This window comes from Sturnira hondurensis, unplaced genomic scaffold, assembly GCF_014824575.4.
Source record: "Sturnira hondurensis isolate 20B ecotype Veracruz unplaced genomic scaffold, ASM1482457v3 Scaffold0010128, whole genome shotgun sequence".
In the NCBI taxonomy this organism is placed as follows: domain Eukaryota; kingdom Metazoa; phylum Chordata; class Mammalia; order Chiroptera; family Phyllostomidae; genus Sturnira; species Sturnira hondurensis.
This window is the reverse complement of record NW_028082759.1, coordinates 2,030,160-2,048,586: the sequence shown is the minus strand read 5'-3', so window position 1 is coordinate 2,048,586 and position 18,427 is coordinate 2,030,160. Positions and strand designations below refer to the sequence as shown.

At 35.6% G+C, this 18,427-nt stretch overlaps 1 protein-coding gene across 2 annotated transcripts; it reads right to left on the bottom strand.

Moving 5' to 3' along the window:
* Positions 1–1,169: 1,169 nt before the first annotated feature.
* Positions 1,170–17,760, bottom strand: TDO2 (tryptophan 2,3-dioxygenase). Of its 2 annotated transcripts, none has more exons than XM_037058273.1 (12): positions 17,677–17,760; positions 17,350–17,455; positions 16,047–16,137; positions 13,440–13,510; positions 11,005–11,132; positions 9,654–9,840; positions 8,481–8,588; positions 5,508–5,619; positions 4,273–4,330; positions 2,925–3,004; positions 2,180–2,270; positions 1,170–1,567 (listed from the first exon to the last, which is right to left on the bottom strand). In XM_037058273.1, exons 1-12 carry the CDS (start codon positions 17,709–17,711, stop codon positions 1,414–1,416), a joined length of 1,221 nt encoding a protein of 406 aa, XP_036914168.1. In that variant the 5' UTR covers positions 17,712–17,760; the 3' UTR covers positions 1,170–1,413. The 2 variants fall into 2 exon arrangements, 1 of the variants encoding a protein (XP_036914168.1); XR_005068251.1 differs by lacking the exon at positions 1,170–1,567 and adding an exon at positions 2,410–2,496.
* Positions 17,761–18,427: the final 667 nt, after the last annotated feature.

Below are 18,427 nucleotides of genomic sequence, written 5' to 3'. Positions count from 1 at the left end.
TGTCTGAGGCTAAGACAAAAGCAATGAGGCCTACACATAGTAATTAGCCTTCACAAAGAAAACCATCAAGACGTTCCTGGGGGTGATTTCACGAGCATATCAAAGTGAATTCTAAAGTACCAGGAGGCACTGTGTACATGGGTACGCGCACCGTGCGCAGAGCCACGCAGGCAAAAACAATTCTATGTAATTTAGAGATGGACTGAACAATATGATCTTCGTAAGAAAAAATGTGTAGTTGAGACAAAAGAATAGTTCAATTCCAACAAGAGATTGCTACTTGCTATGTATAAAATTACCTAGGTCAACATCGATGTGAGTTTTAGATTCCTTTAATAATATTTTGTACTCTTCTCATAGCAAAAAAATAAGTGTTTCCAACATCCAGGCCAAGCCAGGAAAAGAAGACTAAAGCTCATATCTGATCTCAACGTCAGGTCTAATGGTTATTAGAAATGAACTGAGTCATTGCTTAGTCTCTTTACCTCCCCTTTCTTCTGGAAAGAACATCTTTCACCTGAAGGAACTCTCATTCCTGCCTCAGTCCTGTGAATTTGAGGAGACCGTCCCTCCCAGACCACAAGCCCTGGAGCTGAGGTGGCTTCCTATGCCCTTCGGGGAGTTCAGAGGTGCTAAAATTGAGACCCAGCCTGAGGGAGGAGGAGTGGGCCTATATCAGGGAAGACTAAAGCCAATACCCACACAGAGGAGATGAAACCCAGAGGAACCACGAAGTGTTCCAGGAATACAGTACTCTAGGAACTGGGTCCATCCCCATGGACTTGGAGCTCCAGGCTCTCTCAGTTCTTTAAGCTACTGAAGTAATCCTTGGGTAAACCCCGCTTTGGGCAGGCTTCGCACAGATTGCACTGATCACCAAGAGTCCTAACAAATACAAGGAATGTTTTCAAAACACTATATTGCAGAAAGACTAATTTTCATCACTTCAAAATTTTTTTTATTGAATAAGTTTGTACATAATGACACATTTTACTGCATAAAGTATTTGAAATAGTTGAAGCCTGCCAGCTTATGAAATGTGAAACAATGAGAATGATTACATGAAATGGTTACATTAAGGTAAACTTCAGGGGACATCAAGTTTTTAATAGGAAAATATAATAGGAAAATTTTAAATTTCCTATTAAATTTTAATAGGAAAATTTAATAGGAAAATACCCTATGTACAATGTTAGAATGTAACTGATTTCATTCCTTATCTCAATGTCTTGTGCCATCACGAAAGTACTTAATCTTATCACGAAAAATTAAGTAAATTATTTCTGAGGTTGAATCAGAGCACCATAGTGCTGAACTATGTGTTTACGTATGTTACATTAGCACCCTGTGTTCATGAAAATTCATAGAAAAAATGCAGAAATCTGTGTTCTTCATGGATTATTGCAGACACTTTTAATCTGATTCTTCACTGCTGAAGTAAGAGCTGTCACAGTACTCGGCTGTGTAGAGGAATTTATGAACAACTGGGTTCATCTTCGGTATCCAGTGTCGGGGAACCAGATATGTTGACAGATTAAATAAATCTACAAATACTTTGTACCTGTCACTGGAAAAAAAAACACATACAGATGTTTTAGATTTGTTGAAATGGAATACTTAAAACTTTTCACCAAAACATTTTCTCCGATGGTATTTTGCCATAAGTAATTAGTATTCAATATTGTATGTTACATGTGTATATCACGCGTATTACATTAAGTGTTAGTAGCATTAAGGTTGCTCCATTTTTATTCTGTATCCAAAGTTCATGCCCATAAAACCATGTTACATGTTTCATTGATCTTGACCAGGCAGGTTCAAAGTACAGCCTAGTCTCATTACCGTCCTGATTCTTTAAAGGACAGTATTCAAAATAATGAATTTAAAGCATCCAGAGTTTTTAGTTGTTCATTGGATAACATTTTACACCTGCAAAGTAGCTGCCAAGTAAATGACATAAATGGATTAAAACAGAGAAATACCATTTTAAGATTCACAGTAAGTGTCATCAGAGTGTTTATAACACTAAAAATTGCTTTTGTGTTTGTCAGTCCACTATTGTAACTTGCAGTTTTATAGCAGGAGGGCATTGGCCTTTGAAGTCAAATTTGGGTTCAAATCCTGTTCTGTCACTTGCAAAGCTTTTTGTCAAAAAAGTGAAAGAAGTCTTTGCTTTTACCTTACTGTGGAACGCAGGTAGTGGTAGCCTGAGGAGCCACCAGTGCCGGCTTTGCTGCCCAGCATCCTGTGCACCAGGCACACGTGGTTATCTAGGCAAACACACAAGTTAACTTCATGGATACTTTTCTGCTATTAGTTCCACAATGTTCTAAAGAGAGAGGGTCAATAATGACTGCCCTTCTGAGAAAAGGGCTCACGCCTTATCAATTAGCCCTATGGAATATTCACCTGTGAGAGCCAGATGAGACCCACAGGTTGCCTGGCACCCCACTTGGTTCAGAATTCTATTTACCTCCAACCATATTTACATTTAGTCTGTGAACACAGTAGGGAAGAGAAGGGCTATAGTACAATTTTAATGCACTCTGGTCATTTTTCTTTATGGATCTCTTCTTCTATTAAAAATATTAAAATTATATATTTAAATTATATTGTCATAAATATGAGTAAGTTACTATTATATAGTAAAACATTTATTTGGACCTACAATTTATTTTTTCCTTCCGATTATCAACTAAAATATTTTTATGGGCCCCAAAGTTACTGTGGGCTCAGGCATTGTGCCTTTGTGTGTATTGGATAAGTGGACCCTAGGAAAGAATAATTGTCAAGTTTTTTTTTAACAGCTCACACTAAAAAGATGGAATAAAAGAGAGCAGGAAGGAGGGAAGATGGAGAAAATGGGTAAAAGAATAAGATTGAGGAGAAGAGTTGTGGGGGAAGGGGTGAAGGGGAAGACGTACATCTCCATTTGGTGAAGAATGTGTCTATGTCCATGAGAGAAGTCAGCAGCTGGAAAGGGACCTGGAATCTAGGTTCCTCCCTAAAGGAGAAATAAGAAAACATTTATTCAAGCAAATCTAGTGTGTTGGGACGAGCATGACTCTTATAATCTACTGGCCCTGAAGACAAATGTCAACTTTGCTCTTAGAAGCTATGGAATTACCCAATTAGTCTGAATTACCCAATTAGTCTTAGTTTCTTCATCCAAAAAAATGGCGACACTACCTTTTACCTACATCATTTGTGTGAAGAGTCTAGACTATTCCATAAGTGAAGTAACCTGCCAGAGTCACACCTAACACTGATCCTCATTAATAGGCAGACATATACACTAGCTCAGACTTTCCAGTTATTATAGTCAAAAACTTTTTCCAAACAGAGATATTAAAACTCAAAAACAAAGACTGCTTTTTATTTTCTCCAAAATATATAAATATGTAGTATATATCTACTCCTTCAACCCTCTCTGTACATTTTCTACTTTGGATACATAAACTTGAGTGGCATATATTTAGTAAGAGTTTAGGAAAAGAGTAAAAAAATTGGTTTATGTTATCATTCTGAAAAATTATTTGAGAGGATTTCAAATTAAATAAATACTAATTGGTAAAATGTCCTGTAAATATAGGTGTTTTTGCTAGTGTGTTGATTTTGCCATTCTTCTGATTCATTTAATTCATGAAACATGAAGGTGAGATCTTCATGCATATGAAAGAGTATGTGGACTTCCAAAGGACACCTCAAATGCATTAAACAGCAAAGGCATTGTACTTGAAATTGGTTAATAAGTAGAACGACAGTTTATGAGGTGTTTTCACTTTACCCATTATTTTTTTTTGTCTTTATAAAACAAGAATAACTCCACAACATTGTTTAAAGATGGACCATTTCTGAGGCAGATAGCATGGTGGTCTTTTGGGACACAATATCATGTAATAGTAGAATTTTTTCGTTTAATCTTTATTGTATTTTCCCCATTACCATTTAGTCCTCTTATATCCCCTCCCCCCAGCAATCACCACACTGTTGTTTATGTCCATGAGTCCTTTTTTCCTAAAAGAATATTTGATTAAATATTTGAAAAAAGAATATGGGTTTTTTTAAACCAACTACAGAAATAAAGTTATACCCTTACTATTTACGAGAGAGAAAATCTCATTAAACCTCACAATGAATTATTTCCTAAGTTTCCTCCAAAACTAAATAACTTATTAGAACTATGATTGCAACTTATTGGCTTTATAATTGATACATTATCTATATCCAATCCTCAGTTTAATGTCTGCTTCTTTTCTAATTTGCTTTTACCTGTAAAAATATATCATAAAGGCCCCCTGCAGTGCTCTGTATGACAGTCGTCTTTCACCTGCAAGACACACAGAGTTTTAATTTAATAGGTCATTAGGGTAGTCATATTAATTTGGCACCATCACCTTAAATAATGGTTCTACACTTTTAGAAAACAATGTAGCTTTTATGTTAAAATTGTTATCTCTTCGTTTGGAATTGGAATACTATCATATAAATCATTGTTTTAATATTAGAATTTAAAAAACAAGTTAAATATATACACATATATATATACCCTAAATTCTCAAAACCTTTAATATGTTAGTTATGAAAGCCATACATATATAGAAACTACTTAAATTCCATGATAGAATGTATTGTTCAAGTAAAATAGCATGATAGCTTTTTAAAAAGTTAAACAAGGCTTATTCCAACTTTCATTTGAAAGTAGTTTTTAATAATTTACTTAAAATTACGTCAATTACTTAAAACCACTGATTTCAAGGAGTATTATCATTATATAACATTTATCTGTTGCTCTATCTGTAGGAAAACAAGATTTTGCTATTCTTTACTGAAGTTCTATCAAAAACCAAGGCTGACTACCTTTCAGCTTATAGAATTTCACACTGATTTCATATATTTCTATGCCTTATACTTGTATTATAAAAATTATTTTTTACTTCTATCTTTTCCCACAAGATTTATAGGTACTTTTGAATAAAAGTTTCAAATAAAAAATGAACACAGAGTTTTAAACAGATCAAAGAAAGGAGTTAAATAGTAAAAGTATTTTGATTATAATGGTCAATTAGTTTCAAGAACTAATTGCTCAATATTAATTATGCCGGAAGTCTAAATGTGTGTTTTTCTTGGTCAGCTTGAGAAATACTTCATTGGCTAAGCCACCCTTGCCCTTCCAATGGAGTTACTCCTTCCCTTTCTTACTGCTACTGTAGTATTTACAATAACATCAGTGTCTTATTCCCATTCCTATTAGGCTATGAACTACTTGAAAGAACATTTTCAACGTATCTTGGTATCTCTCATGTCTGATATATTATGAACATTTCTACCAATGTCTTGGTGATAAAGTGGACACTTAAACCTGCTAATATAATAAATAACATTAACCAATTCTTGTTTCTATGAGTGAAATACCAACTTTCATTTTATTTCCCCCAAGTGGGGTTTGATCTTTTGATGTCACATAGTAAAGTGATGGGAAACAAACCGTAAAATAAAATACCTACCTTTATGAAGGAGATGCTCATGGCGTTTCTCATCAAATAAAGAGAGTAGTATCTCTTCTTGTTTCTGAAATTCAGCCATTTGCTCCTTTCTTTCCTCTGACTCCTTTATAGCCTTTGGGGAAAATACTGTATTAGTATTTTCATGAGAGAGAGTAGATTCTAATTTTAGAAAACATTGCACGTGAGAAGTAGCTTTGCCAGACGCAGAAAGGTTGTGCTAGGAATATTACCATTCCATCTAATATTAGAAGTTGGAAAGTATGGCTTATGAAAAGGACTCTTCTTCAAGTCACTAGTTCTATCCTTCTATTTTAGTCTAAATGATCTGTTCATCTCAAATATTCTTCTCAAGAGGGCGTAACTGGATACAAGTGATCGATACTGATCTACTTTTTGACAGAAATTATTGAACCCAATAAGTAAAGCAATTCCACTTAGGAAAAGTTAAGAATTCCTAGCCAGAAAAAAGCAGAAACACAACTGAAACTCTATATTCAGTATTACATTTTGTAAATATAATTTCTCAGCTATATTTCACCCTAATTTTCATCCATTTTATAGCTATGGATTGACTTAAGAAAATTCTTTTCTGCCTATAGCACATGCTCTACTTACAACTCAGTGAAGTTGGAGCAAAAATTAGTTAACCTAATTATATTCAATTCTTCAGAAAAACCAAACTGTTTGGTAAAGCTTGTATACATCCTGTTGCCAATTAAATATTCATTTTTTAACACACGTCATGCTCAGGTCATCAATAAAATTATGAGCAAAACTGAGTCCCCTGATATTATGCAATATATTATCTGGTGGGAACAAAACATGGAACAAATAATAACATGAGCATTACGTTTTGACCATGAACACACAGTGGTAGATGGAGCAGGATAGTGGCATGATAAATTATAGCAGTAAAGAGGTCAAGAAAGACCTTCCCAAAGAAGTTTTCCTTGTACCAAGACTTGAAGAATGAAAAGGAATTATCAGGGGAAGACTATTCCAAGCCCAGGGAATAAGATATAAAAGGATGTGGTGGTAAATTCAAAATAACTAAGTCTAGCTTAAAGAAAATTTAATATGATTGGCACACAAAAGATCATGAAATGCCTTGAAGATTATGCTAAAGATTTTTATGGTTGTGCTGAAAAAAAATGAGAAGATATCAAAGAGTTTCGATCAAAAAGAAAATGTGAGTAGATTTGCATTTTCAAAAGATCACTCGAACTGCAGTATACGGAGTAAATTGAAATGGAGCCATACTGGGTAGCCTTGTAAAATAGTTGAAAGAATACAACTTTAGTCCAGGTGGAAAACAATGAGAATCTGCTCTTGATGGGTCTTGGTATATTAAAAGGAAATACTCGAGAGCTATTTAGTAGGTTAAGTCAACAGCATGTTGTGATAATTTGAAGAAGTGGTTGGGAAAGAAGTTGCCAAGGGTCAATTGTATGTGTCTGACTTGACAAACTAGACAGTTTGTAGGAGAAAAACTTGGAGAAGACCAAGTTGATACTAGAGTGGATGGAAAGAAATTTTTAATTTTTTTTTAATCAGTGTGATTTTTAAAAAAGATTTTATTTATTAATCTTTAGAGGGGAGGGGAAGGAGAAAGGGAGAGAAATATGGATGTATGGTTGCCTATCATGCGTCCCCTGATGGAAACTGGCCTGCAACCCAGGCATGTGCCCTGACTAGGAATCGAACTGTGATCATCTGGTTCGCAGGCTCGTGCTCAATCCACTGAGCTACACCAGCCAGGGCTAGTTAGTGTGATTTTGAGAGGACCAGGAGCAATACAAACTAAGGTGTTAAATATATGATCTGAAATGTAAGGAGATAGCTATGCTAGAGATAAATGTTTAAGAATCATTGGTGTATAAGTAGATATTGAAGCAGTGGGTATAAACAAGTTCAACTAGTAAAATAGCACAGAGAAAGGATACAAATCTGTAAGCTAATGCAGCCTTGGGAAATGCCTCCATTTTATTGGTCTGACAGATAAAAATGAGCGAGTACAGGAGGAAGAGAGAGAGGGACCAGAGAATTAGATGAAGACAGAATATTGTGCACCAAATTAAAGGTGTGGGTGGGGGTATGAGTGCCTAAGAAAGAGTAAGTAGTCATTAGTATTAAATGTCACTGTTTGCTCAAGAAAAGTGAAGATAAAAAATGGCTATTGGATTTATGTACATGGAGGGCATTTGTGAATCATAGGACAAGAAGACGGACTGGATCATGTTGAAGATTAAACGAGTGAAAAAGAAATAATTATGCTAAGTACTGTTCTAAAACACTTTACAAATATTATCTAATACTTATAATAATCCCATGAAGTAGATACTCTTATTTTCTATTTTATCAATGATGAAAATGAAGCAAAGAGAAGTTGCAGAAGACATTCAATGTCACACGGTTGACAAGTGGAGATGAAACTTGAATCCATGCAACGTAACTTCAAAGTCCCTGCATGAAGTATTACCTGAAACAGACTCTCAAGACATAGAATTAAAACAATGCTTCAGCATATTCAGTCATGAAGAAAGGAAGAGTCCTGTGCTTTGAAGGCCATGAGGAATCAACTGTATTTTCTTAAGTGAGAAACTTGACATTGTCTGAGAACCACTGGGAAGAACCCAGAGCCAGGGGAAAATTCTATGATTTAGTTAGTTGACAGGTCTTTTGTGAGCCTATTTCTGTCTAGAATTGGTCATAATCTGAAATTTTCAATAGAAATAAAAAAGGTCTATTAATCTCATCTATTTTTAAAGATAAAATCTTGCCTACAATAAACTTAATTTGTTATTGTACATAAATAAAATTAAATTAACCATGTAATATATTCTAAGCAGATGCATTTATGAAAGAAAAAGAACATAAGAAAAGCAAAAGTTTAAGAGATAAGTGCATAGTTATTTTTTTAAATTCCCAGTACTTTTGTAGTAAACTTATATTTAGGTATGGCATCATAAGTACCTGAATCATTGTGAATTCTTCTTCCAGGCCTTTAACAATATTTTTTTCCAACTTTCTCCAGAAGTTAAATCCTTGTGGCTCTAAACCTGGTGTTCTTTCCAGCCATGCCTTAAGTAAATATTATTTTTAAGTGAATATATTATAAATTACTCTGTAAGACTTTTTACTCTAATCTAAATAAAACCTAATTCCTGAATCTTTGTGGGTTCTCATTTAACCTAGTTTTGGTTTGAAATCAGCTCTCTGATTCTTTTTTTCCCCATCTTTATAAGCTGATAAATTGCATTATATATATATATATATATATATATATATATATATATAAACCCAACTCCATAATTCATTAAAATAAAAGTTTCATCTGCAAAGAAAAAGTCTCTGTAAAAAAAATCAGGATAATACAATACTTATTTAATAATTTATTTTTGAATAAAATTAAAAGTTTCTCAAAACTATTATAGACCCATGGGGGATTAAAATATGAAAGAAAAAATTCTGAAGAGTATACACCCTTAGTAATATACTTTAATTTGCAAAAATACACAGCTTGGGGGACTATTCGATTTTACAATATTTTAAAACTTTTTTATTGATGTCTAAATACAGTTGTCTCCATTTTCCCACCACCACTCTCCCCCGCCCTACCCACAACATTTGGAAGAAATTAAAGCTCATTAGATAATGAACCACACTTAGTTTAAAAAATCAGCTCATTAAATGTTGCTTAGAAGGGGTGTTTAAAAGATTAGATATTAACATATAACTGATTATATTGATATTTCTAAAATTCTCCAGAGAGTTCTTAATATTTTAATTACTTTAATTAGTTGAATTTATACACTTAAGTCTTTGTGTAAATACTTTCCGTTCTTACTACAATTACTGTGACCAAACTTCGATAGGAGTTATACAATTCTCATCTTGTGGAAGCTAAATTAAAAAGATGTAAAGTAGAGTATAGGAAATGGAGTAGCCAGTGAACTTATATGTATGATCCATGAACGTGAACATAGTATGGGGACTGCATGAGCTAGTAGGGGGTGCGGGTCGAGGGGGCAAAGAGAGAAATTTTAGGACAACGGTAGTAGCATAATCAATAAAATATAAATTTAAAAAATGAAAGAAGAAAAAAGATATTAAGTTAGACCTTAGAAACAGCATTTGAGCATGTACCTCCACTAATTGCAGGAGCGTTTTCTCCTGCTCTGAATGAAGTAGCACTTCGTTATCTTCTTCTTTGAAGTTATCGCGATAGTGTCTTCTGTTGTAAGGTACTCTTGAGCTCTGAAGGACACCTATCTTGTTTTCTAATAGTCGGAACTGCAAACTCTGAAAGCCAGATGCTGGAGATAAGTACTCTCTTTCAGGGAAATAGGGGGAGAGAAAAGAAAGGGGAAAAAAAGCATTGACGTTGTAAGTCACTGATGATCTATTGTGAGGGGCTCTCAGTTTCACTGCGCTAGCTATCATCAAGACCACAGACACACAACTGCCTAGAGGTGGACCTATGATTTCGATGTTGCTGAAGCAAAGGAAATGAGCTACTTTCACATCACGGTTGACATCTGCCAATCAATTTAAAGTTGAAATGTTTGTATAATTTGTAAAATGTTACATTGTAACATTTTAAGTTTTTAACATTGTAACTTAAGTTTTTGTCTTAAAGATGGGTGGATATGGAACAATATTTTTTTCAATAATTCAAAAAATATTTATAATTTATAAATATTCAATCCCTCCTAAAACTTACATTTTTAAATGTTATTGATGATATCACTACCTATAACTATTATGATCACCAATAAGATACTACAAGTGAAATGAAGGGGGTATTCCACAGGGCAAAATAGACAATGAAAATGTTGGTACTTCTACCCTATACAGCCACCTCTTTGTTGAAATCTTTCATCTAGTTGGTACCAAGACTATAATTTTTAAAATCAACCACAAAGGAATTCTTTTACATTTTCTTTGATTGTCAAACATGTTAGATGGCATATTACACTGTCAAATGCACCTAATGGTCTAGGAAAATGTACTTTAAAATTTGGTATATAAAAAAGCTTTTTCATATATATATATATATATGACTTTGGCTGCCTAAAACTGTAGAGCTAAACTTTATAAATCAATCCATAACTTATTCCAATAATTTTGCTGAAATCCTTCTTTACATATCATTCCAGTTTCTCTTCTTAGTTTTTAGTTTTTTTAGAAATTTAGTTATATGAGTTATATAAGCCATTTTAGCCATTTTAAGTGGTCTCAAATTCTCTTTGGGTAAAATCATGGCAAAATGATGAATTGAAATTAAATGATCACATTATATTTTTATGTAAAATTAAATGATGAAAAGTTTTAATTACTCCTCCAATGCTTTGTGATTAAGACTCCCAGGTACTCATGGTGACAAATTGTCAGTAGAACAGATTCCTCTTATGACACAACACACAAGTTCTCTTTTGACTCCAAGAGAGTGAGAAGGTCAACCCCACTGCATTATCACCAAGCCACAGGTGCACACCTGAAGTCATTGAAGTCCAAGGCCGTCATTGTTTCCAGAACAGAAAACTGATGTACAAGTAGTTTAAGGATCACCACCACTCGATGCATTCGTGTAACAACCTTAAGCATATTCCTCTCATCCCTGACCTGATGGGTAAGAAATAAAACATTGAGCAATCAATTCTAGATTTTAGAAGATAAAAAGTAGTCTACAAACAGTACATCCCTATTAATTTTATCTTTACTTCAAAAAGGAATGTTGGAATAAAATTTGCCTTAAGTAGGAGGGGGGACTCCAAAAAACCAGGGATTATCCTCTAGAGGGCTGGTCCTTTGCAGTACAGGCTTCCCCTGCTAGGCGAGTGTTCTGGGAATCCATCTGTCAGCGTTCCAGCTGCAATTGCTGTGAGAGGCTGGGTTCAGCTTCACTGAATGTTTTTTGAAGACTTTCAAAACATTTGCCCATTTCACAATTGGGTGATTTTTTAAGCACCCCAGGCCACATGGTGCTGAGTGTTCAGCAGTTTTTGATCAACAATGGCTGACCATTGGTCCCTACCCACCCCCACCCCCCCCCATTCACCTGATCTCACCCTAAGCAACTTGGGTTTTTTTTTCCTAGATTAAAAAAAAAGTCCTCAAAGGGAAATGTTGACTTGGAAGAGGTGAAGCAAAACAGCAGAAGCACTAAGAGGCACCAAAATTGCTCAGTTCCAAAACTGAGCAGAGAAAAAAGAACTCAGTGGGTGTCTCGCATTAAATGGAGAGTACTTGGAAGGTGACTGAATTTAAAGGTGTAAGAATAGATACACACTTTTTTATAAATAAATTCTGGGTTTTTTTGGGTCCCCTTCATATATATATGTTGAACTAATGGTAACTGGATTGTGTGCAGGGAATGTCTGCAAAATTAGAATCACTTTTCTTTCTTTAATAATAGGAAATTACGTGGAGGCAAGTTAGGAGTAAATTCTGGAACACAAAACCCACTATTTTTAAACCAGTTTTTCTATAAATTCGCTCTGAGGAATAAAGGTCAAAGTGCCATGGAAAGGTAAGGTGAGGATTAAGCAACACCTGGGCAAACCTGCTCTTTCCAGAAGGACTAGTGCTGCTGACATCAAAGGATCTGCGTTCGCGTAAAAAGAAGAGCATCGCCTGTGTATGGCTCTTCTCTCTTTCCCAGCCCCTCCTGAGTAGGGGCTTCCCGGTAGAGGACCTGTGGCCAGGCCCTGTGTCTGGCAGGCTGTGAGAGCGGGAAGCAGGGTGGAGGCCGGTGAGTGCGGCTCCGATCTCTGACATCAGCCACACCTCCGATGTCCCCCCCTCCCCTTCTCCTTGTCTTTTTCTTCGTTGGCCTCTTCTTCTCCGCAACTCTTTTCTCTTCTTCCTCTTGCTACTTTTTTCCTACCTCCCCCTTCTCTTCCTGTTTACTTTTCTCATTATTGTTTCTCTCCTCCCCTAACAAATATTCATTAGAAATACAATGTACTTTTGATGATGGTAGATTTCAGAATAGCTGAAATACAATTCTAGTACTTAGTAATTAAAGGCTGTATATCAGCTATTCTGAAATCTACCATCATCTAAAACAACTATTCTTCAGGGCAAAAAAAAAAAAAGTTCCAAACAAGGGGCTTGAAACTGAAATTTGAAAGGAACCTGACCACCTGGCTTTATATCCTTAGCTCTCATCTATAAGTGGAACCTAACCAACAAAACAAACAAGCAAGCAAAATATAACCAGAGACATTGAAATTAAGAACAAACTGACAGCAACCAGAGGGGAAGTGGGAGGGAATAATGGCGGGGAAAGGTGGAAGTGTTTTCAGGAGCATCTATAAAGGACACATGGGCAAAACCAAAGAGGGGTAGGATCAAGGGTAGGGAGTGGGGATGGCTGGGCTGGGGGGGAGTGGTGAGGGGAAAATGGAGACAACTGTACTTGGACAACGATTAAATTTAAAAAATAGTAAAGATATCCTCTGGTGTGGATTAAAACAATTTTAATTTTTTTTTTAAAAAGGAACCTGAATGCAATGTGGAGCTCAGGGTAGCAACCGCACTGGGGAATTGTGACTACACTCTTGTCCATTGAAAAGCTTTTTTTCTCCCTGGCTGGTATAGCTCAGTGGAGTGAGGGAGGGTGGGGCTGCGAACCAGAGGATCTCGGTTTGATTTCCAGTCAGGGCACATGCCTGGGTTGCAGGCCAGCCAAGAGCAGGGGATGTGTGAGAGGCAACCATACACTGATATTTCTCTCCTGTCCCTCCCTTCCCCTCTAAAGATAAATAAATAAAATCTAAAAAAATAAAAAATAAAAACAATATGTTTTAAAAAAAGCTTTTTTCATTAAGTAAAAATGTCACCATTTGGTGTGAATTTTTTGTCATTAATAATATCTTCTACATTCTCTAAAAAGAGTGAGAAACCAATAGTATGACAATAACTTACAAGGCCATTATGAAAGATCTCACGAACAGAATCTAATTCCCAGAGGATTTGCTTAAACCAGAGTTCATAAGCTGCAATGAGAAAATCATCGTCAGTTGGAAAATTCTCAGAGCCTCCTTGACCATAATTATATAAAAGACATGATTAATATACTGCAAGAAATAAAAATGTAGTTTAAAAATTAATAAATGTCAATATAGCCTTTTAATGCTATAGCCAAATATTAGTGATAAACTTACAATAGCTCCCTTTTATTGAATGTTTTAATATGTCATGTGTATTATTTATATGCTTTAGAGTTGTTATTATTACACTGATTTCTCTGAACAAATATATTGTTTAAGTCTTTTAGGATATAGCACATGATCTAATTCCACCTTCTTATTGGAAGATGGAGGTATATAGGGAAGTATAAGTGATACCCAACTTTATGTATAAACTGAAAATTCAATATTTAATAACCTAATGTATTTGACAAAGTTTGGGTTCTGGGAACTTAGAATATTAAGGGAGGACAAGCATATATGAACAGTCCAAATCTAAAATGTTCTCTTACTCATCAGTTTCCCTTAGTACTTACTTAGCACAGTGTTGGGGTTAGCGTTAGGGCTAGGGATCTTAATATTTTGGGGTCACAGACCTCTTTAAGATATATTTTAACAAAATGTTGCATACAATTTCAAAGTGTTCAGGGACTTTACAGACTCCCAAAGTTATGGACTCCTACATTAAAAACCACTGACCGTGTTGGCACCACCATTGCTACCAACCTGGAACAGCCACAAACCGTTACCCCTTCTCAAAGTGACCCTCTGGGGGACCTTTTAAACCTTGACCTCAGTCCCCCAATCAATGTGCCACAGAATCCTCCATGTAGGTGGGAGCAGTAGACCTCTTGAGAGGAGGACAAGATAGTCTGCTTGGCAGTGACCTTGGCCGGGGCATTGGAGGAAGAATGGCAGGGACTGATCCTTCATCACATCATCAGTGCCTGCAACCTTTACTCCTTAACCTATTATTGCTGTGGCCAGCAGTGATCTGAATGATTGATTTGAACTCTCTACAGGGGTAGGCATAGCACCTGATGGAAATGTGGCTCCTACGGCTGTCTGGCTGCCTGCAGTAAAGGCTAAAGGCTTGGGAATTTCTGAAACATTTACTCATTACCAAGGGCACATCTATATGGAAATGCACTTCCCCAACAAAGCTATGCAGCACATGACACTTTGCTGTCAGCTTAACAAGAATGGCTTTGGTGTCATCCTCAGCACTCCTCTGGCCAAACATTCACCACTGACGCCAAACCAGAGCATTGATGTCTCCCTGCTTCTCAAACCCTTGGGCCCAGTCATGAACCTGGGACCTCTGAATAACCTGCAGGTGCCTGTGAAAAGGAACATGGATGTCTCCTTCATCCCACTCCATGTGCTTTCTGTAGATGGTGGCAAAATAAAGAGCAAGGTCTTCCTTGCAACATGGAAGAATATTCCCAATAAGGATGAACTTCAATGTCAGTTAAAGGAATATTATTAAAATACCAGCCCTATTTCCAGCAAGTCATAAAACAACAACAATTGCCAAGAGGATTTTCGAAGGAAAGGGCATGTTGTGTCAATCTCTGATGTTCATTTAATGGCCTTTGGATCTTGGCTAAGCTACATATCCAGCCAGGAAACCCCAAGAGGATGCTGTTTCCCCAAGAGGAAGTATAGAGCTACTGAAGTCTCTCAGTACGTCTGTCGGGTCTACAACAGCATTTTGAAAAACTAGTTGATGGTCCAGTGCCACCCTGTGATCAGTTCAAATCAGGAACTCTTCGCTGGAAGAAACTGTAGAATCTGAGCCCAAATACACTGAGGCCATCCACCATGGTAGAGACTAATATGACCTGTGCTAATATCAGGGCACAGGTTGTTGGATAGTTTCAGCTTCTTGTGAACGTTTGTAACCACTGCTCCATCACTTCATCTCTCTTGCCACCTGTTGCTGCTACCCGTCCTTACTTGAGGGCTTCTCTATACTGTGCCAGTGGCTGGCACTTTTAAATGCAATCTGACATATTGTCATTGAGACTTCATTTCAAAAGCAGAAAGAGACAAAATATTAAAGCAAAGCAAAGTGTCATTGAAACATGAAAATAAGGCAAAACAGTGCCTAGAGGTTTTAAGTCTAAAGAGGATACACACACATTTTAGATAAAATTTTCATTTCTATTAAATACCAGATTTATATAGGACTATGTAAAGCCACAATAAATTTGAAAGTTGTATTTCTTGAAAGCAGTTTTCTAAAGTTCCAAGTTGAAAAATAATAACATACTAGCTTGAAAATTCTTTATCAGTTCCAAGATAAATGTCTTATTGGATTGAGGACGAGGCTTAAAAATTCAACCTGATCCAATTAGCAGTGAAGTGACATAAAAAAGACTTTCAAATCCCAGTAGAACATTCTGCAAGAATCTGTCTGACAGCAAAATATCTTGAGCATTTTTAACAGAGCAGATTCCTTGGGCTTTCACCATTTTATAGTTAAGATAATTGTAGTTTCCTCGTTATTGATGCAAAATACCTGTGGAGTAGTTATTGTCCAAACTTTTGTGCAACTTACCTTGATGAGTTATGATGAAAAGGTGTTCATCATGGATTTTATTTCCTTTTATTTCACTTTGAAGCTCCTGTGCCTTCAAAATTTTTTCCAACTTTAAACAAAGAAAATGGAAATCCTGATTTTGTATAAATTTCCAGTTATAAGATAAATAAGCTACGGGGATCCAATTCATAATAGAGTGATTATGTATAGTTAGTAACACTGTATTATACACTTGAAAGTTCCTAAAACAGCAGATTTTCAATGTTCTCACCACACCAAAGAAACAGGGTAATGATGTGACATGATTGACATGTCAGCTCAGTGCGGCACTGATAATCATATTGAAATATATAAAGGCACCGAATGAACAAGTTGTATACCTTGAACTTGCATGATGTTATATATTAATCACATTGCAATAAAGCTAAAAAATGAGTGACTGATTTTGATATTGCAAAACTCAGATTTTATCAACTTTTATATGAAGTTGAATACAGTGCTGGAAAAATAACCCCAATTCTCAAATTCTCAGACTCCATTCTATTTTCTTTTAAACAATTAATGAGTCTCCTCATAAACAGTGAGTTAAATTTGTGGCTTTTATTTATTCTCAGGAATTTTATATTTGGTAGGATCTATTATAACAAATGCTATTACACTCAGTAAGAAGCAAGCCACAGTTCTTCCATCTCTTGAAAAAGTGTGATAAAAACTTGATAACTTGCTTAGCTAATGCTGAAACTTCCATTATTCTAGTCCCCTAAAAAGCCTATTTTAAGAAGATCTTCACATTCTTAGTCAGCTCATCATTAGAACTGCATTGATGAAGGCATCAAGAGCTCTCATCATTTTACTTCTTAAACAATATAGAAGACCAACAGGCTAAAATTTACCCTAGAATAATCTCCAATACCTCATTTGTATCATTCCTCTTTAATTTATTAATGATGTCAAGAAAATGTTTGCCTTAAAAATTTCTACTTTATAAAAGATATTTAAAAGAGATTTTTTTTCTGGAACCATTTGGGATTTAGTGACCTTGTCTTATTTATACAAGTTGTGTAATACTTTCTAGTCATCTACACTAATTTGATCATTTATACTCTTCCACCCAGATTCTACATTCTTTGCCTTTACAGTACCTCTGTTGAAGAGATTACTTTTCATATGAATCTCTTGAATTGTTCAAACAAAAATTGAAAAGCATAAATTTCTATGAGAAAGGGTATTATTAGGGCCAAAAACTATTTGGTGACAGAAAAAAAAGACAACAAACACCCCAAAATAGAAGCTAAATACAGTAAGATAATCAGCCACTTACATGAAGATAATCCCCATAGATAAGTCCTCCTTTGCTGGCTTTATTTATACCAGTTTGTGATTCATCTTCTTCACTGCCTTCTAAAGACAGTTTTTCAAAAGGGTGCCTGCAGGTTAAATAAGTGATGGAAAAATAGATCTTGAGAAAACACAGTAACTAATAATATGAGGGATTAAAATTCTCCTATTGCTACTTATTTTAAAAGAAATTATTAAACAAGGGAACAAGAGTGACAGTTTTCAATGCTCTTGGGATTTTGAAACTAAAGTGTGCGTACTCAGCATTTCTAAGAGCCTAACCATATTTAGAATAGAGGCAAATACTTACCTAAGGTCATTTCTTAAATACGGGCAGCCACTCATGTTGAAAACACTCTGAGAAGCCCTAACGTGTGGCTCTAGATGGATGGTGTGTCATTGACCTTCACAGATGTTCTGCCACTGCCTTTTATTTATTCTGCTCATCCTGAACAGGCCAATCAGCTGTGTCCTTTCAGCTAGGCTCTCATTTCAACTGATTCATAAGTTGAACCTCTGTAAACTTCAGAACGGATTTACGTTAGGGACAGTTTCTTTGCCAGAATAGTTAAGTAGTCTGCCAAACTGAATCATTTGACTTGACCAGCTCCCTTTTTGTATCCAAAATAGCAGATATTAAATAAATTAATAGAAACCAAGTTAAAAAAAACCATAACTATTCTACTCCTAGGAAACATTTGGCATAGTATCAAAACATGTTAGATGATAAGCTTATAAAAAAGCAAATATTTGTTCTTAGTCTCAGATTAGAATATTCTTATAAATCCTAAGCAAGAAACTGAATTTGAATGTCTCTGGGGAAAGGAAACCAGTATAGAAAAGAGACAGGGTACATGCTCAGACCCTATTTCCACCTCACTTCCACAGGACTTCTGGCCTAAATCTCATCTCATAATCAGTAGCAGGCTGCTATATTGTATTGGAATTTACTGAACAATTACAGTTCACCTGTAGCACCACAATTACAGGGTGCTAGGAGTCATCCACACTGGGGTGCTTGGTCTCTAGATAACTTAAAGACAATAATAATGTGTCCACAG